We start from the raw sequence: 20,356 nt of genomic DNA, 5'->3' as shown, positions 1-20,356 counted from the left end.
GTTAAGCCCTTGGGGCAGCTGGTGCTCGCAAGGGTATCGCAGGCTGGGCCTGGGGCCCCTAAGCCTCCACACTTTAGTAGGAAGATGGAAGAAATAGAGTCCCTCCTAGGCTTTCTCACACAACAAGGCCTTGTATGTGCGGTCCTGCCCTCCGGACTCGGTCTCGCTGGCTGTGGTGCAGGTGGTAAAGTGGGGTCCCTGGGCGTGGCTCTTTGCAGCAACAAGACACACAGGGCCTCCTCCGTTGAGGCCCCTCAGGTGTCTGTATGTTAGAGGCAGGAGGCCTCCTTAACCCTCAGACCCTCATCCAGGGCTCAGCAACATGCCTTTTCCCAGGAGACCGGGTCAAGTTCATCCAGGATGGACACACTACTTTAATGTCACCAGAGAACTCTGTGTGGGAGAAGGGGGTGTGAGGGAGGAGCCGTGGGTCTTCTTGGCTGGGGAGCATGGGGGCGGGGGGAGTCGCAGAGGAACCAGGTATGAGAGGAAGGACAGACAAACTGTCCAGAGACTGAAGAGAGTCTAGGAATGGCTTGACCAGAACAAAGTCCCATCTTCCACGTGGCAGATGCGCAGAGAGGGGAGGGGCTAAGCCCAGGTCAAGGTCGCCTCCTCAGATCCTCTCCAAAGGATCCTCCCAATCATTCCATGGTGTCCTCTCGCACGCATGGGCCATACTGTCAGCTCTCCTGGGGCTCACTGCCCTGGCATCTGCTTAGAGTTCTGGTGCAGGCTGTGGGCAGAGGCCCTGGAGGGGCCAAGTACACAAAGTAGGGGGCTCCCACTGTGGAGGGAAGGTCCACAGAGGCACTGAGGGGTCCACAAGAATGACGGGTCGCCATCCCTGCCACCCTCCACTCCGTGTTTGTACCAAGGGGTCAAGAGATGGCCAGCGCTAGCCCGGCGCCTTCGTACGGCTGGGCTCCCAACAGCAGGGTCCGCAGACGCTGGGCTGGCCAGCTTGCCTCAGTTGTAGAACACGTCATCCTCTTCATCTGAGAGAGAGCCACTGTCCACTGACGGCAGGGAGCCGTGCAGGTGGCCTCCGCCATCAGGCCCCCGGGCCCCTGGCAGCCGCTGCCGGTGCTGCTGGGTGGGGCTGGGGGGCTCCTCTGGTGAGGGCCAGCCATCATCAAGGGTGAGGCCAGGGGAGCAGGCGAGGAGGCTGTCGTCCTGTGAAGGGCCACTCAGGAGGCTGTCCTGAAGGTAGACGCTCTCTAGGTCTAGAACAACGAAACGGGGTACAGAGGAGAGATGGAAGTCTGCATCCTGAGCCCTACCTCCCTGGGTGTGGGAGGCCAGGCAAGAGTCAGGAGACTTGCTATGTCACTGTTAAATCTGTGTGACCTCAGACAGGTCTCCAAATTTGTCTGAGTTCAGTTTTCTCCCTATGACAGGGAGCAGAACAGATAATAAGCAGGAAGTGAACACTGGGACAATGGGTGCTCCTTCGGGTCCTCTGTCCCCTACCATCCGGATCATAGGGCAAGTCAAGTGAGATAAACCAATGGACGCTTTGCCAGGACCTAGGTTTGGGAAAGCAGCACCCACAATGCACCTAGTGCCAACTCAAGCCACACCCCACCCAGTCTTTCCATTGTGCTCAGGGAACTCCCTGGGAAAGTGCAGGCTGGGACTGCCAGCCCCAAATTACTGAGGACAGATCTAAGCCATGGGGAAGGGGGAAGAGGAAAGGAAGAAGCCCCCCTGAATGGGCTAGGTGTTAGCCTGAAGGCTGTCCCCCCCCCCCCACACCCTGCTTTGGTGTCCCTGACTGTACCTTGGAGCTGGAAGGCACCCTGGGTACTGTCCTCTGGTTGCAGTTCTTCGTCATCCAGAGAGGACCAGGCACTCAGAGTGGCCTCCGTGATGGCAAACTGCTCAGCAACACCTGGGGGACAGCAAGATCAGGCTCAGTGAGCATATGGGTGGGAAGGGGGCACTCTATGCCTATATGGGCCTCTCTATGCCCAGATGATAAAGAACGCCACCTTGAGGCTGGGCATGGTGGTGCATGCCTTTAATCCCAGCAGAGGCAGAGGCTGAGGCCGGTGGGTCTCTGTGAGTTCAAGGCCAGCCTAATCTACAAAAGTGAGTCCAGGGCTGCACACAGAAACCCTGTCTCCAAAAAAAAAGAAAAAAGAAAGAAAGAAAGAAAGGAAGGAAGAAAAAAAAGAAAAAGAAAAAGAAAGGAAGGAAAGAAATAAAGCCACCTAGTGCCCTGCCCGCCATCCTGTGCTTTCACTGCGTTTGTTTTGCTCAGACCCAGCTTTAGTCCTGTAGGTCCAGCCTATGGCCGCCCTCCCCGTGCCCCCACCCCCACTCACCTGCAGCAAAGCGTGCCTCCCGCAGCTCATCTGGGAGACAGCAGTAATGTTCGTCCTCTGTTGGGGACAGTTCCCAGCCTGACTGCTGGGCACTCCAGCCTTTCCACTCAATGAGGTGGGCCACTCGGCCACGGGCCATGGCCGTGGGCTTTGTGATGTGGTCCTTGATGCTCTGTACCACCCCTGTGAGGTCATGGATGGCTATCAGGTGACCGTCCCAACGTAAGTCCCAGCTTATGGTGCCCAAATACCTCGGGCCATTCGTTAACCATGACTAGTCCCTCACAGTGCCCGCATCCTACCCTGTGCCCTCCCCAGCCTGATGGCCAGTTGGAGAAAGGAATGGTTTGGAAACCTGATCTAGATTCAATAAGACTTTGGGAAGGGGAGAGACAAATAGGCGGGGTCTGTACATAAAGGATGGCCATGTCCTTCAGTTTCTCTCTGGCCCAGCACCTTCCACTCATGAATTAACAGTCCCACAGGCCAGGCATGGTGGCACATGCCTTTAATCTCAGGACTCAGGAGGCAGAGGCAGGTGGATCGCTGTGAGTTCAAGGCCAGCCTGGTCTACAAAGGGAGTCCAGGACAGGCAAGGCTACACTAAAAAACCCTGTCTCAAAAAACCAAAACCAAAACAAAAACAGTCCTGGGGGGTGTTTCTCTGTGCTCCCAGCTCTGCCAAGTGAGATTCTGGAAAGTGGAGCACTCTGGGAGTGCTACCCGGAGAAAGTGGCCTAGAGTTGTGCTCTTAAGGCCTACTGACGTGGGATAGGTGGTAGCGAGGCTGACAGCTGTTTCACAGGTGAAATGAGGTTGAAGACACAGAAGAGCTGGCATAACACCAACACAATCAAGGGTGAGACACAGGGACAAGAGGCTGGGAGCCCCTCAGGGACCAGACTGGGGCTAGAGAGCCAAGGTGAAGGCTCGGTATTGTTCATACAGCAACGGAGAGCGACAGCTAGACGTGGACCAGGGAAGAGGTAGATTTGGCCTGTTCCTTGGGATTTCAATCACATCCCAATTGAAAGATTAAAGTTCGAGGGTGGAGATAGGAGATGAGGGACAATTAAGGGACATAGCAGGGGCCCAGCAGGAGGCAAGGAAGGGCTAGACAGGAGAGCTTATGAGTGGACTGGCTGGGTGTGGAAGGTGAAGAGGAGGTGGCAGGAACAGCACAACATCTCCACTGAGGTGAGTAACAGATCTGGGCATCTCCAGGACCCCTAAACCCATGCAGGCACAAGGCCTAGAGAGTTCCATGGACAGGTGAGGCATCCGTAGGAATGAGAGACCGTGATCATGGGAATGATGGGGTAAGGACGAAGGGGAGACCTGCTCCCCCAGTCGGGCACTGGACTGCAGACTACTTGGGAAGAGGTGGTGTTTCTCAGGCTCTTGAGGGCAGGGGAGGCGGATGGCAGATGTCTCAGGTGGAGGAGGCTGCAGAGAGAGATGGAGGGAAGCAGCCAGGCCCTCTGGGAACATGGAAGGGCCTGGTGTGGTGGAAGCCTGCCGTGAGGGGCAAAACTGTGGCCTGGTAGGCTGGGCTGAGGGCCTAGGGCTACAGCATCCTGGATCCCCTTCCTGTCTTGCAAGCCCTTCTCCTTGGGTGTGCCGCTCCTGGCTCACTCCCACATTTTCTTCAGGGACCTACCACAGCTTTCGGGCGCCACCTCATGCCCTCAAGGTGGCACGTTCCTCCTCACAGACACCTGAGGCCTGAACAGGCAGCACAATCAAGTCCAGACACTTGGTCTTCAGGCTACCATGCTGCAGAGCTTCCGTGGGTTGAGGCAGGGAGAGTTCCCACAAACCGCAACCAAGTCCTCACAGAGCAAAATCCTCAGGCTCCCGCGCTTCCTTCACTCCCCAGAGATTCCCCAAGAGCAATGCCCCAGGGCCACAGTCCCCACCTCAGGCTCCGCTTCCAGGGAACAAGAGCCAAGGTGACGTGGGAGACCACGCAGTCAGACACTCAGAACCTGCACCTTGCCCTCTGAGGCATCCCCAGGGCATAAAAACTCAGCAATTCAACTCCTGAGAGAAGGGACCCAGCCTGGAATCTGGCAGTTAGAAAATAAACCCAGCACGACTGTGTCTCTTTGTCACCGGCAGCACATGCCTGGGGAGGAGCCTGCAATCTCTAAGGGCTTGAGGGGAGGCTGTGGGGACCTACCCACAAGGGATGAGGTGGCCAGGGCTGCCACACTGTAGTTGCTGGGGCAGGCTCTAGAGTCGGATATGTAGCCGTTGGTGGTCTGGAAGCATCTCTGTAGAAAAAGAGAAAGGGGTAGGCAGGAAGGACAGCCAACTAGAGGGCACCCCTCCCCCCCAAGACCATTGTTAGCACCCACTCATCAGGTGGTGGCCAGGGACCCGGCAGAGAGAGGTAGGGGAGATCCTATCTATTCTCACAAGACTTCCTTCCCTGGGTTGGCAGGGCTGTGGGCCTGGGCTGGGCACAGCAGAGGAAGGGACGGTGGTGGCTGGACTCGGGGAAGGCAAGCACACTGACCTGCCATGGATCCCAACAGAAATCCATCTGCTTGTCCTGAAGCAAGAGGAGAAAGGGCATCAGTCGGGGCTGAGGAGGGAGGGGCACGTGGCTAAATCCTGAAGCCTCTGCAGGGTTGACATCTACCTTGTGGTGCTATGAGAGGGCAGGGCCTACCTGCCTTTACAGGACATGCCCTGCTGTCCCCCAGCACTCAGAACAGGAAGATGGATATGATGGCTTTGGGAGGAGGAGAGGGAGTTGGTGCAGGTAATAGGTCTGACCAAGGGCAGCGTGTACCTTCACTATTTCCTGATGCCTGGAGATTAGGGACTTTTTTAATCGTTATGTGTCTATGAACATGAGTGCAGGTGCCCAAAGAGGCCAGAAGAGGGCATCATATCCCCTGGAACTGGAATTATAGGAGGTAGCGAGCCAGCCAATGTGGGAACTGAACTCAGGTTCTCTGCAAGAGCAATGCGCTCTCTTAGTCATTGACCCATCTTTCAAACCTGAGCCCGGGGGCTTAACCCACAAAGATGGCTTCTTTCTCTGCCCATGCTGCCATTTGCAACAGATGCTAGCAAAACATCAATGGTACAATTCGCATTATATAGGCACCATACTCAAATGTGCCTCCAAAAAAAAAAGGCCTAGCTAGCATGGTGGCACACACCTTTAATCCCAGCACTAGAGAATCAAAGGCAAGCAGATTTCTGCGAGTTTAAAGCCAGCCTGTGCTAACTAGTGTGTTCCTGGCCAGCCAGCACTACATTGTGAGAGCCTGTCTCAAAACAAAACAAACAAAAAACACCAAGCAATAATAATGATCAAACAAACAAACAAACAAACAAAAAAACCCACACATTTTGGGGTAGAGAGATGGCTCAGTAGTTAAGAGCATTTGTTGTTTTTCCAGAGGACCTGGGTTCAGTTCCCAGAACCCACAAGGCAGCTCACAACCCTCTGTACCTCCAGCCCCAGGGGAATCCAGTGCCCTCTTCTGACCTCTAAAGGCACTGTACACAAGTCATGAACACATGCACACGAAGGAAATCACTCATACACATAAATTAAAAAGAAGCCGGGCATAGTGACGCACGCCTTTAATCCCAGCACTCGGGAGGCAGAGACAGACAGATCTCTGTGAGTTTGAGGCCAGCCTGGTCTACAAAGTGAGTCTAGGACAGCCAAGGCTACACAGAGAGACCCTGTCTCGAAAAAAAACAAAACACAAAAACAAACAAACAAACAACAACAACAACACCAACAAGAACAACAAAAGCACAATAAATTAAAAAGAAATCTGGGGCTGGAGAGATTTATGGCACAGTTGGTCAAAGAGCACCAGCTGCTATTCCAGAGGGTCAGGTTCAATTCCCAGCTCACATCTGTCTGTCACTCCAGTTCCAGGGGATGTGAGAAACACACACACACACACACACACACACACACACACACACACACACACACGCAGGCACCCACCAATGAACATAAAATAAATATAAATTACATATTTTTAAACAAACAAATAAATATTTTTTTTCGAGACAGGGTTTCTCTGTGTCACCTTGGCTGGCCTGAACTCACTTTGTAGACCAGGCTAGCCTCGAACTCACAGAGATCCACCTGCCTCCACCTCTCCAAATGCTGTGCCCTGCTAAATATATAAATTTTAAAACAAATAAACAAAATCAATTGGTAGATTCAAGCTACACCCCTGGGGCAAGGATGAAAATTATGTGCCAGAACCCCTTGCTACAACAGGACTCCTTGCTATACCTTTCTGATCTATGTGGAAACTTCCCCCCCCCCCCCCCCCCCGCCGCCACCACCCCTGCCCCCCCACTCGTGAGAAGCTCTTGCCAGCAGCTAAGCCATTCAGGGTTAGTAGAGCCCACTGCCTGCAAGGCTGAGTTAATCTGGGTGGGGCCTGTGTTTTCTTAAATAAGTCTGGCCAGTCCCTGGTGCCCAGCCCAATGCAGACCCTCATCCAGCTGCACACGAAGCCCTTGGTGCCCCTACTGCCCAGGGAGAAGGGGCAAGGAAGAGGGGGAGTGAGAGTGGTTTCTGCCTGCCCTAGGGAGATAAGAGTAGCTGGAGCCAGGGCCGGCAGGAGGAGGGTGACAGATGGCCGGTTACCTTGCCAGCGACATGGTCTGGAACAATGGTAGGTAGGTGGCTGGAGGGCAGGTCCCGACTCAGGAGGTCTGTGCCCTGGGGCCTGGGGCAGTCTTTGTGGGCACTTGGGAACAGATCTGGAAATAACGGATGACAGGGGAAATTTAGAAACGCCTCTGGACTTAGCCATAGCAATACAGTAGGAAAAGAAATAGAGGCCTTTGAGCAGAGAAGGAGGAAGGGAGAACATCCCCGCTTCACATGTAGACAAAGTAAAGACTCCGCTCGGTAAACCTGCAGGATACAAAATTAACATAAAAATCAGTAGAATTATAGACAAGCGAGGCTTAGAATGGGTACCCCTTGGCCCAGCTATGAGGGGGAAGAGCACCAGTGAAGCCTAGAAGTTGGAGATGAGCCTCAGCTGCAAAGGATCATATTAATTGTATACGGTTTTTTGTTTTTGTTTTTCGAGACAGCATTTCTCTGTGTAGCCCTGGGTGTCCTGGAACTCCCTCTGTAGACCAGGCTAACCTCAAACTCAGAGATCTGCCTCCCTCTGTCTCCTGAGTAACGGGATTAAAGGGGTGTGCCACCATGCCTGGCCTTAAATGTTTTTTACTCTTTTGTAGTAACACTTAGATTAATTAAAAAAAAACCACACATTATACAACTATACAAAGATAGTTTCTTTTTCCTTTGAGATGAGGTTTCTATGTGTGTGTGTGTGTATGTGTGTGTGTGTGTGTGTGTTAGAGAGAGAGGGGGGAGAGAGAGAAAGAGAGAGAGAGAAATGTAGGCTACTTGGGTAGCAACTTGGGTGTTGCTCTTCAAGCAATGACTATTGTGTGTGTGTGTGTGTGTGTGTGTGTGTGTGTGTGTGTGTGTGTGTTTTAGCAGGGTCTTTCTCTGTACTAAAACTTGCCACATATGCTAAGCCAACTGGCCAGTGACCCTCTGCCTCTGAGCCCCCAGCGCTGGGATCACAAGTGCAGGCTACCATGCCTGGCCTCCTAATGTGGGTTCCGGGGATGGAACGTAGGAAAACTGCCAACTGAATTATCTCCTCTGTCCCCACTTTGTCTATTTTATTGCCTATAGCAGCCCCAGCACCTGCCACAGGGCCCAGCACACAGCAAGGGTCTCATGAGAGGCTCCTCAAAGGAGAGATGTAAGGAGTTGAGACAACAGCACAGCAAGCCAGCGTTAGTTAGAACACTAGACAGATCAAAACAGCTGGGCTGTCTCCAGCCGTGCCGCCAGACACCAACAGGTCAGGAAAGAACAGGGTCCCAACAGAGGCAGGGCCCCAGAGCTAACCCCTCAGCCTGGCTGGAGTGGGGGAAGGGGACTGCAGGCCTGTGATAGGTTAGTCAAGGTGAGAGTTTTCAGCCAAATTGCATTCTGAAAGAGGCCAGAGGATCTGGGACCTGCCCCAGGCTGGGATGCTTGGCCAAGGCAGGGAGGCTGGGGCCAGGCTGTCTGGGACACTATAGGAGAGGAAGGAGGCAAGGTGAAGGCCAGTGTCCTCTCCTGACCCAACATGACCCAGACATAAGGAGGGCAGGGCACAGTGGACCGCATGGGTACTGAGAATGAGGACTAACCCACATGCTCGCACTCTGCAGTGCCCAGCACAGCCGGCTGTGTGTGTGTGCCAGTCCTGAGTGTGTGGCCCTGAGTTAACGTTGCTCTTCTGTGGGCACCAGTACCTCCCATGTCTACAAAGGAAGGACTCCGTGGCGGGGCTGGGGGCACGACCTTTAGTAGTCATACAAGCCATCCATGAAACTTATTTATTTGCTGCATATTTACGTATTCATTTATTTGAGTATTCTCCAGCTGAAGATCAAAACTAGGGCCTTATGCATGCTGGGCAAGCATTCTGTCAATGAACAAGGTCCTCAGCCCTCTTTTCACCAGGTCTATTTGAACAATACACTAAGAATTAAAAATGGAAATTATCAGAGCCGGAAGCAGCCTGAGATTCAGTCTTGTGTCATGAAGCTTCTGTGTGTTACATGCACAGAGGTATGTACTCGTGTGAGGGCAGGGGAGGATTCCCACAGAAGAGAATTTTCTAGAGGTACACACTGGGTCAAAATGCAAAATATATTTGTTCCCACAAGTCTGTCTTAGCTACTTTTCTGTTGTTGTGCTAAAAGAAACCATGACTAAGGCAACTTGTAGAAGAAAGAGTTAATTGGCGCGAGTACAGGTTCAGAGGGTAAGTCCACAACCATCACAGAGGGGAGCATGGCAGCAGGCAGGCAGGAACTGCGCTGAAACAGTCGCTGAGAGCTCACATCCTGATCCAAACACAAAGCAAGAGAGAGCTAACTGGAAATGGCATAGACTTTTGAAACTTTGAAGTCCATCTCCAGAGACACGCCTCCTCCAGCTAGGCCACACCTCCTAATCCTTCCCAAATAGTTCCACTAACTAGGAACCAAGCATTCAAACATATGAGCCAATGGGATCCATTCTCATTTACCTCGACGAACAGAAATAAGAGTTTGAAAGCTTGACCCGTGAGATGTCTCAGCAAGGTAAGGTGCCTGCTGCTAATCTGGGTTCCCTCCCTGTGAGCCATAGAAGGTGACAGGAGAGAACTGACAGCCAAAAGTTGGTCTAGGACCAGCACATATATAATGTCATATGCACACAACCACACATAACAAATAAGTAAATGTAAAACAGAAAAAATAAGCCGGGCGTGGTGGCGCACGCCTTTAATCCCAGCACTCGGGAGGCAGAGGCAGGCGGATCGCTGTGAGTTCGAGGCCAGCCTGGTCTACAAAGTGAGTCCAGGATGGCCAAGGCTACACAGAGAAACCTTGTCTCAAAAAAACAAAACAAAGAAACAAACAAACAAACAAAAAAAAAAAAAAAAAAAAAAAAAAAGAGAGAGAGAAAAAATAAAGGAGCTGGAAAGATGCCCTCAAGGTTAAATGCACTGGTTGCTCTCGCAGAGGACCTGGGTTTGATTTCCAGCACACACGGCTCACCAGCTATAACTCTAGTTTTAGGGGAGCAAATGCCCTTCCTTGGCCTCCATGGGCACTAGATACACACACACAGTGCACAGACAGACCTGCAGGCAAAACATATAAAATACATTTTTCAGATTAATTTGAAAATTTTTGAAGGCCGGGTATGGTGGCGCACGCCTTTAATCCCAGCACTCGGGAGACAGAGGCAGGCGGATCGCTGTGAGTTTGAGGCCAGCCTGGTCTACAAAGAGAGTTCACAACAGCCAAGGCAACACAGAGAAACTTAATCTCAAAAAACAAAACAAAAAACATTTTTTCAAGTTAAAGCTGAGCCACCATTAGGCATGCTGGCTTATGATTTTGATGCCAGCACTCCAGACTGAGGCAGGAGGATGATCAGGAGTTGGAAGCTAATCTGGGGTACATGGTGTGTTCCAAGTCAGCTCAATTACATAGTAACACATGCACATATGCACATGCATACACACACACACATCACCACCACCACACATGTACAAGCATGCACGTACACACACGCACACACACACACACACACACACACACCACACAGACACAGACACGCTGATACACACCCCCCCACACACTATACAGACACATGTATACATACCCCCCCCACACACACACCACACATACACACCACAAACCACACATGTACCACACACAACATAGACACACACACCATATACACACAACACAACACACATCAAGGCTGGGTGGTGGTGACACACGCCTTTAATCCCAGCACTTGGGAGGCAGAGGCAGCAAATGGATCTCTATGTGTTTGAGGCCAGCCTGGTCTACAAAGTGAGTCCAGGATAAGCAAGGTTACACAGAGAAACCCTGTCTGGGAAAAAACAAGAAAACAAAAAACAAAAAAAACCAAAGACACACCATGGGAGCTGGAGAGATGGCTCAGAGGTTAAGAGTACTGACTGCTCTTCCAAAGGTCAGGAGTTCAATTCCCAGCAACTACATGGTGGCTCACAACCATCTCTTCTGGCCTGCAGGCAGAATGCTGTATACATAAAAAATAAGTAAATAAAATAAAATAAAACACACACACCCCATGCACCACACATGCATCACAAAGACACACAGACACACACCACACACACATACACACCACACACACCACATAGACACACGAACACCACACCACACAGACACACAGACACCCACAAGCACACCACACAGACACACACTAACACACCACACACACGCACACCACACACTACACACACACACACACACACACACAAAGTTAGTGTTCTGGAATTCTGTATGTTGTGCAAAACCTGCATCTGTCTTACTACAGGGAGGTGCTGGGTACTACTTGCATGGGTGCTGGATCCTCCAGACTTCCCAGGTACCCCTGAAGCTTCAGCTACAGAGCAAAGAGTGACAGGAATGAGAGGGGGTGAAGGCAGCACAGCAGATGACACCTGATGTTTGCTGAGGTGGTGGTGGGCTGGGGGCTGCCTGGCTTCAGCCCCTCCACTGCCTGCCTGACATTCATCCCATCTGGGACCCAGGTGCCTCTACCAAAGTCTCCTTCTGCCTCTGAAGACTTTAGCCCCATGATGTCATGGGCTGGTTGCCATAGAGACGTCAGGTAATGAACCAGCTCAGGGTGAAATCACAAGCTGCTCAGCCCAGCTGGGACCTGGCCACATCATGGCCTTGGTGACTGGAAAAACGCATTGTCACGTAGGGTAGGGCTGGGGGACAGTCGAGGGGACCTCTAACGCCTGCTTTTTTGGATGCCTCTCCCAAGGGAGTCCTGTGGTGACACTCCCCCCCCCTTTTTTTTACAGAGTACACCCTACTCCTTTGACCTCAAAGTCTGAGGCCCCCTTCTTGAACCTGTTCCCTCCCCCACCTCCTCCAGCCACAGGAGTGACAGCCTTCTAGTTGCTATGGCAACCTGAAGCCCATTTTGGTCCTTCCAGGAAAGGGGTGTCATCTAGAGGTTCCCTCCGCCTCTCTACTTATCAGGATGCTTCCTGCCTTCGTACTAAAACTCCTCAGTCAGACTGTCAACCTAACTACCCAGATGGTTCTCCTTAACATCTAACATAAACTCTTCATGTTTTGGAGCTCCGCTACCAGCCTTTTTTCTGCTTGGTCTCTGAGTGAATCCAAAGCACAGCCTGCCAGGCCCCTCTCACTTCAGAGCTGTCCAGAGCGTATAGCTATATTCACTGGGGCTCTGGGTCCCAGCCCATTAGTCACCATGGTTGTCACCTGCACCCAGCCTGCAGCCACTTGGGAGGAGGCCGCGCAGAGGGAATGGAGAGGGCTCTTTGCCAGCAGCACGGAGAAGTTAAAAAAACAAGTGAGCAGCAAGCTTGGCCCAGAGCCCCTGGTGCTGCCACTCTGGAAGCCAGCTTCCCCAAAGAGCCAGCTACCTGTGGCAAATGGGTGTACCAGGTGGTCCCTCCAGCTGGCCTTGGCTCTGGACAGAAGCAGCTTTGGGCTTAGTTCTCTGGACCACAGTCCTGTGTTCCTCATGTGTGTGCCCCACTTCTCATCCATGTGTACTTAGGGCTACAGTGAGAAAGCTACCGCCATGGCTGAGGCTCCTTCAGAGAAACTGCTCTGTCGTCCCTGTCCCTCAGTTTGTCTTTCTGGACAGTGGGACTCCTGTGTTCTGTTCCTGGACTGGAGTTTGCCTTGGGGACCCTCTGGTCCCTACAGGGGAAAAGCAGTGAATGTGAGCCATTGGCCTCTCTGTCAGGACAGCAGGCCCTAGAGCTTGCCAGAGGTCATCCTCTAGTGCCCTCCCAAACCACCTTGGCCCATGTAATGCTCTGGGTGTCTGAGCTCAGAGGTGCTCCTGGGGATCCCTTTGTATCCCAACCAAGCCTCCACTTACCCTAGCTCCTTCCCTATCCGCCTCCCTCCTGGGGCCCAGCCTACTCCAATCTCACCAGCTCTAGGCAGCCTGCCAGGTTGGCCTAAGCCAACTAGGTGACTCCCTTGAGGGAGAAATCTGGCCTATGAGGACACACCCCCTGTTTATTAAGCATCTGCTCCGGGTCAGGCACCAAGCCAATTCCTCACCTGTGACTTTGTTTTGAGTCCTGCAAAGTAGGTAGCAGCATGCCCACTTGACAGATGGGAAAATAAAGTCCTGGACCATCTAAACGACTTGCCCAAGGCACTGGGTAGTGAGTGGCATGGTCAGGGTTTAAAAAGAGGGGGCAGGATGAAAGTCCAACCACCAAAAAGTGATGATCTTCAGAGTAGGATCACCAGTCATTTTTTTTCCTGTGGTGTGTGTGCGTGTGTGTGTGTGTGTGTGTGTGTGTGTGTGTGTGTGTTCCCCCCACTAGACTTCTTCAAATGTGAAACTGTGTCCCTTCCCTTCAATTTGAACTCCCAGAGGGCAAGCCTTATCTACTCTTTCCTAAGTCTCCCATAGAACCCACTGCAAGGTTGCTCCCAGCAGGAGCGCTGGCAGGGCCCCTCAGGACATAGCCTTTTAGACACAAGCAGATGTTTGACCCTTCAGCAGAAAGTCTCCCGTGGTCAATGTCTGCCCTGTTAACAACCAGTGTACTGGACAGGGGAGGCCTGGAGGCTGACTGGCCAGCTGGAGGAGAAGGCTGTGGTGGGAGAGGAAGACAGAGAAGCTGTGTAGGACCAGGGGGCAACGGTGAGCACAAAGGAACCCAGAGACAGAGCTTTCCTATCTGTCCCACACTGCCAGCTGCTACCAGTGCCAGCAAAACCCAACCATACACGAAGCCTCTGAGTTATCCCAGAAATTTGTTCTGGACAGTTGGCCACGTCCCAAGTGCTTTGGGGGAAAGCAGAGAGTCTCCGAGAACACAGAGGACAGGGGCTCCTTGCTCAGCGCTGGGGCCTACAGACCTGGATATGAGTCGGCCTCTCTGTACTGCCAGGTGGGTGACCTGGGGTGAGGCTCTGCTGCTTTCTGAGCCCACTTCCCTCCCAGGTTCAAGGAGAACTAACTGGGTCAGGAGAGCAAAGACCTGGCTCAGCCTGCCTCGGGATAAGCATCCAATGAGTGGCAGCTTAAAAATAGATGAGCCAGAGGCTCTGGTTGTGCCTCAGTTGACAGCATGCTTGCCTAGCATGTTAAAGCCCTGGGTTCAGTCCCTTAGCATGGTGGTCACATGCCTGTAATCCCAGCACCTGGGAGGTGGAGGCAAAAGTTCAAAAGCAGAAGTTCAAGGTTATTCTCAGCTACATAACAAGTTCAAGGTTAGCATGGGCTCCTGGAGACCCTATTTAAACAAGGAAAAAAAAAAAAAAAGATAAGTAGGACAGACATAGCTCCTCAAACATGAAAGAGTAGATGGGACTTGCCCTCTGGGAGTTCAATGTGAGGGGAAGGGACACAGTTTTACGTTTGAAGAAGTCTAGTGAGGGAAGTGTGCACGTGTGCGCACACACAAACACCCTAGCATTTGGGAGATGGAAGCAGGAGGATGACCTTGAGTTCAATGCCATGGAATAAGACTGTCTCAAAAGTAATAAATAATAGCCAGACGTAGAGGCGCACGCCTTTGATCCCAGCACTTGAGAGGCAGAGGCAGGCCGATCTTTATGAGTTTGAGGCCAACCTGGCCTACAAAGCAAGTTCCAGGACAGTTAGAGCTACACACAGACAAACCCCATATTGAAAAAATAGAAAATAAATAAATATAAATTTAAACATTGGAAAAAATAGAAATAAGCCTGGTGCAGTGGTGCACACCTTTAAATCCCAGCACTTGGGGAAGCAGAGGCAGGTGGATTTCTGTGAGTTCGAGGCCAGCCTGGTCTACAAAGAGAGTCCAAGACAGCCAAAGCTACACAGAGGAATCCTGTCTTGAAAAAACAAACAAACAACCCCCCCTCAAAAAAATATATATATAAGAAATGAAAAATAGAAATAGATAAGGAACACACAATGTAGTGTGTGTGTGTGTGGTCAGTTTTCCACTATCCTCAGGACAAATGCCTCGTATCTACTGTTTCCTCAAAGGCAGGAGGGCAACCCTTTCTCACCAAGAAGGCCTGGACAATTGTCTGCAGGAAGGTTGACGCACTAGCCCCATGAGCGAAACGGCAATTGGGTGTTGATGGTGCCTGTGTTGGTGATGGGGGTGTGCTTACACTGAGACCCTCTCCCGCCCAATGCCGTACTCTCACACCATTACCGGTCCAGCTCCGCTTGGTAAGATCACATCCTTAGGAGCAGGAACTGCAGGCTGGGGACCCTAGAGCCCCCGCTCAGCAACAGAGGCTAACTGATGGCTAGGGTGGATCTCTCAGGCGTGGCCTGGACCTGGAGGAGGGGGACTGGGTAGCCCCAGTTGGTGTCTGGTGTCAGGCCCCAGGCTTCGTGGGGGCGGCAGTGCAAAGTTCACGATCCCTGGCCTCCACTGCAGGCTCTGAAAATGGCCCACGCAAACCCTTGGCGGGTGGGCGCTGTGGTCAACATCTGGCAGCGGCGTGCAGAGGTAGAGACTGAGGACCCAGGGCAGCCTGGGTTCCACAAGGCCAACAGCTGGCTGCGTGCTGCTGAGGCTAACGACCTGGGTACGTGAACCTTGCCATTACTGTTTCCCAGTTTATGGCCCTAGGCAAGGCAGTTCAGTGTTCTCATTTGTAAAAAACAGGGACCATCACAGTATATAACCCATTAGCTTTCATGCCTACAAGTTTTAAAGTAGAACCCAGTGAGCCACAAAACTGTCAGGACAAAGTGACAGAAGAGCATGTAGAGATCACCTGCTGAGTCTCCCCAAGAATGGCTGTCCTCTCTCTGTGTGTCCCCCACATCTCTCAACTCCTGCTACAGTTGGACAATACAGGCTGGCCTGGGAGTGGCACTCCGGAAGCCCAGGATGCAAGAAAAGTATGTCCCAGCCAGTGTGGCCACAAACTGCCCTGGTTCGGAGGGGGACATGGAGGAAGCATGGGAGTTGAAGGACCTGGGCCTCAGGCTCACAGTGTGACCTTGGCAGACATACCTGCTCTCTAGCCTCTATCCTGTACTCTGAGGATCCTCACAGGCCAGTGCATTTGGGCATGGGTTGGCCAAGGGATGGAGAAGGGACCTAGGCACTGAGGAAACATCTGGACACCTCACACCTGGAACTGCCTCCACGGGAGACTTCCCAGAGACTTGCGGGTTTTTTTTTGGGGGGGAGGGGGAGACCCTTCATCTCTCTCCACTTTGAGAACTGCTTTGCTGGCCAGGTGCTATGCAGGGTTCCTCAGGTCTCAGGGGACCAGGTGCTGTCCTGGATTTTCCACGATGTGTCTAACTCAGTGCCTGACACCCAGGAGGTACCGTGTTGTCATCAATCAGCTTCAACTACCTTCACAAAGCCTGACCTTGCTCCTCCCCTCCCCGACCCATGACCCCACCGCTGACACCTTCCAGGGACACTCTGAGTGAGTTCCCGGAATACACCCCCAGGTACTTGAGAGCAGAACAGCCCCCCCACCCACCCATAGAGTACAAAGGATGAGGGAGGGTTTCTTTTCAAAATTCCCCAGACCAAGGTCCCCTCCAGGGCCTGCCCCGCCCCACGCTAAGGCCAGTTTACCCTTCCATGCCCGGGTAAATGGCTGGAGTGATCAGGGAACGGCTGTTCCAAGTCCTTGGGGTCTCTCACTCTCAGCACTCCCCCTCACCGCCCTCCAGTGGGTAATAGTCCCAAGTGGGACAATGGCCCAAACTCTTTGTTGGGGGGGGTTGTTTTGTTTTGACACAAAGTCCAGGTTGGCCTCAAACTCTATGCTCTGCATGCTGGCCTTGAACACTCGATCTTCCACTTGCTGAGTTCTGGGATTACAGGCATGTCCCTACACCTCCCAAGCTGTTTTCTAAAATATGCTCCACCCCCCACCCCCACCCCGGACTCTGCGAAAGATCCTTTGTCCCCCATTTATAAACAGTGCCCCTCCTCTCCCGCCCCCCCCCCCCACCAACCACCCACAGATAAAGGAAAGTCACTCCGTTTCTCTGGAATCACCTTGGAATTACCAAAGTGCCAGGTCAGAGACAAACGCCCAGGGGTTACTGGGAACATCAGCTGTTCTGTATCCTCCCCTGGCCCCTGAGCAGGGGTGGGGGTGGGGATGAAGTTAGGGATGAGGGTAGGGTAGAGCCAGCCTTGATAAACCTGTTCATTCCCATGGACCCCTTCCTGCCAGGGGTGTTCTGGGGCTAAAGACACAGGCACAGGGAGGGGACGGGATCCCCGGCTAGGAAGGCCAGTGTCTTTGAGGAGCAGGAGCGAGGTCTGCTTGTCTTCCTGGAGCTCAGTGGCCCATAAGCGGACCAGAAAGAACCGGAAGCCTCCCTCCCCTCTCAGGCACACTGCAGGAGGCGTGTAGCTGCAGGGAAGGAAGCATGGCACCAGGACCTTGTCTCAAGCCACCTGCCAGGTGCCGAGTGGGGCGTGGGGTGCGGAAACCTCTGCCCGTTCTCGCCCTGCCCGCCCCCTCCCAAGCCCTGTCCCCGTGGGGCACTGTGTCCTCTGGGGCGCGGCTGGTCCATGAAGGGCGGACACCCACCGTGGGCTTCCCCGGCTGCGCGCTGGTGCCCCCCCCCCGCCGCGCGCCTCGCCGCGCCCCTTGCCGCGTCCCCGGCCGCCCGGTCCTCACCTCGCGACACGCAGGATCCCATCACGGGGCGGCGGGGCCGGGCCACTGCGCCTGGGGTGCGGCGGGCGGCCGCGCGCTCATGTCTCCACGGGCCGGGGCCGCGCGGCTCGTCGTCCTCCGCTAGCGCCTGGGTCCTCGTCCCCGCTGCGGCCGCCGCGTCCCGATCGCCTCGCGCCGCGCCCGCAGCTGCCAGGGCCCGGAGACACCGTGGTGGGCGGGGACCCGGGGAGCGCGGAGGGCGGTGCTGGGGTGCGCCCCGCCCCCTCCATGCCAATGCACCTGTTGTCGCAACCCGAAGTAACCGAGACTCGGCCCTGTAAGGAAGACTTCTAGCCTCTGACTTGAGTAGCGCCTGCCGTCTGAGCTCAAGGTCAGGGGAGAGGGCTGGGAAGGGGGAATTCTACAAGGAGGATCCTCATACCACTGTGCGCAACGACAAAGAGTGCGGCTTTATTTTTATTTTATTTTATCGTTTGTTTTTTCGAGACAGGGTTTCTCAGTTACACAGAGCCTTTGGCTGTCCTGGACTCTTTGTAGACCAAGCTGGCCTTGAACTCACAGAGATCGTCCTGCCTCTGCCTCCCGAGTGCTGGGATCAAAGGCATGGAAGGGAGAGAGAGAGGGAGTGAACCACAGCACCAGAGTAGAGAGATCAAACTACACTTGGAGGAATTTTTTCTTTCCTTCCACTTTGTGGGTTCCAGGGATCAAACTCGAGTGGTCAGACTTGAGTGCCTTTTACTTGCTGAGCCATCTCCCCACCCCACCCCACCCCACTCCACCCCCGGCCCCCAAGTCAGGGTTCTTTGACAGCCACCTGCTCTTGGGAGGATGCTGGCCCAGGGTGCGAGTTCTGAGGGTGGACCAAGACACTGCACTAGTTGCCTCCTGGCTGGAGAGAGATCTCCTGCAAGAAGGCAGGCTACCTCCCAAGGCTCCTTCCTCTAGGGCAAGGACATTTAGGCACAAGTCTTTTTGCTCCACTTGAGGACTTATGTCGTGGAGCCGCAGTGGTCCCACTAATAGCTGGCATTTGCACCCCGACCCTGCGTGTTTGGTCCCCCATGGCTCGCTCACATAGACTTGTGTGTACTCAAACACACGCCTTCTGGATCCTGGAGTGAGTGGCCAGATGCTCCTTGGGACAACTTTCCAGGCAAGTTTCATCGTGCTCCATCCTTGGGCATCCCTGTTCCCAGGCAGAGGAGTCACTGGGTCTGTTTACCAGATACATGTCACTGGTGGCATCCTTGAGGGAGTGGATATGGCTTAAAGCAAGGGTCTGGGCTGGGGCTGAAAGCTCTGGCCATGCCTGGGAGGGGCTGCCCAGAGCTGGGCAGTTGAGCTCTTGAGGAAAGGCAGAATAGAGATGGTTCTGTGCTGGCCCTGGTGTGGTCAGACCAAGGTGTGAATGGAGTAAGCCATGTTACTTAAACACACAACCGAATCCAGAAGGAACCTGTGTGGACATCACTGCTCCCAACACAATGCAGGAGAGCAGCATTTGCCAGACAGTGGGCGTCGCCGCTGTCCCTAGACAGCTGATTTACTGTGCACAGGAGCAGGGGTGATGTCTCTTCTATAAGGCCAGCACTTAGGAGGTAGAATCAGGAAGATCAGAAGTTCAAGGTCGTCCTTGGTTACATAGTGAGTTCAAGGTCAGCCAGGGCTACATGGGATCTGCCTCAAAAAAAAAAAAAAAAAAGAAAGAAAGAAAAAAGGAAAAGAAAAGAAAGTAAGTCAGGCGGTGGTGGCACACGCCTTTATCCCAGCACTCGGGAGGCAGAGGCAAGTGGATCTCTGTGCGCTCGAGGCCAGCATGGTCTACAAAAGCAAGTCCAGGAAGCCAGGACTGTTACACAGAGAAACCCTGTCTCAAAAAAACTAAAAAAAAAATTAATAATAATAATAATAATAATAAAGTATTTGGAAGGTTGTGCATGGATTATGAGGAAATACCGTACCATTCTACCGAGGGGCTGGAACCCGTGGTGACTGATTCCTAAAGGATTCCAAAGGTTCGCCGTTACTACAACAGCAACACAAATGACTGCGGCCTCCTACCTTCACAGAGGAAACTGAAGACCGATATTTGTATGAAACACTGAATCTATGCAAATGGAAACGACACTTGAGTGCCTGTCATCCAGTGTATGCAGTGTTCTGTCCTAGCTGCTCAGGGCCTGGTACTCTGCCTTCCATGCCTGGCCTCACTGAGATAGGTGCCTGTGAGGGGACCGTTCTTTATCATAAGTACACCCAGGTGGCTTACTCAGGGGTGCTCCATCCCCTGTGTGGAGAAGGAAGACAGACTTGCACAAGGCCAGGGCTGGCCCGACGCAGAGCAGGCAGATGTGTCTGCCCTCTTTAACCCTCTGGAGAATGAGAGGAATCTGACTCATCGTGATGTAAGAGCAGGAGCTGGTCACAGCCACTGATGCTTCTGTTGGCAGCGTGATGGCCCCAGGAACTAGGGTGGGGGTGATGCAAGAGGGCTCCTGAAGAGAGGAGAGGAAGGGCAGTTCACAGAGTAGGGGGTGCCTGGGATGGGGAAAGGCAGATGATCTAAGCAGAAGCATCATCTAGGGTCCCTATCTCCCTAACTCAAGAGACACAGGTGGGGAAGGATGGCTGCTCCTGCCCCCACCCCCCGTGGGTTTGTACTGTTTACATTCTCGGTGATTCAGGCTTGTCACCGGACAGTGTGGGTACCATCCCGAGACCGGGACATACTGAGGGAGGCAGGTGGCTCTTCCTCT

At 53.2% G+C, this 20,356-nt stretch overlaps 1 protein-coding gene across 1 annotated transcript; it reads right to left on the bottom strand.

The window, feature by feature from the left end:
* Nucleotides 1–925: 925 nt before the first annotated feature.
* Fam131c (family with sequence similarity 131 member C) lies at nucleotides 926–17,765 on the bottom strand. The gene is made up of 7 exons (XM_051171568.1): nucleotides 17,598–17,765; nucleotides 6,973–7,088; nucleotides 4,852–4,887; nucleotides 4,513–4,606; nucleotides 2,331–2,513; nucleotides 1,784–1,894; nucleotides 926–1,226 (listed from the first exon to the last, which is right to left on the bottom strand). Exons 1-7 carry the CDS (start codon nucleotides 17,617–17,619, stop codon nucleotides 970–972), a joined length of 819 nt encoding a protein of 272 aa, XP_051027525.1. The 5' UTR covers nucleotides 17,620–17,765; the 3' UTR covers nucleotides 926–969.
* Nucleotides 17,766–20,356: the final 2,591 nt, after the last annotated feature.

Source organism: Acomys russatus, chromosome 29, assembly GCF_903995435.1.
Source record: "Acomys russatus chromosome 29, mAcoRus1.1, whole genome shotgun sequence".
In the NCBI taxonomy this organism is placed as follows: Eukaryota; Metazoa; Chordata; class Mammalia; order Rodentia; family Muridae; genus Acomys; species Acomys russatus.
The sequence above is the reverse complement of the archived record's forward strand: the minus strand, read 5'-3'. Positions and strand labels throughout refer to the sequence as shown.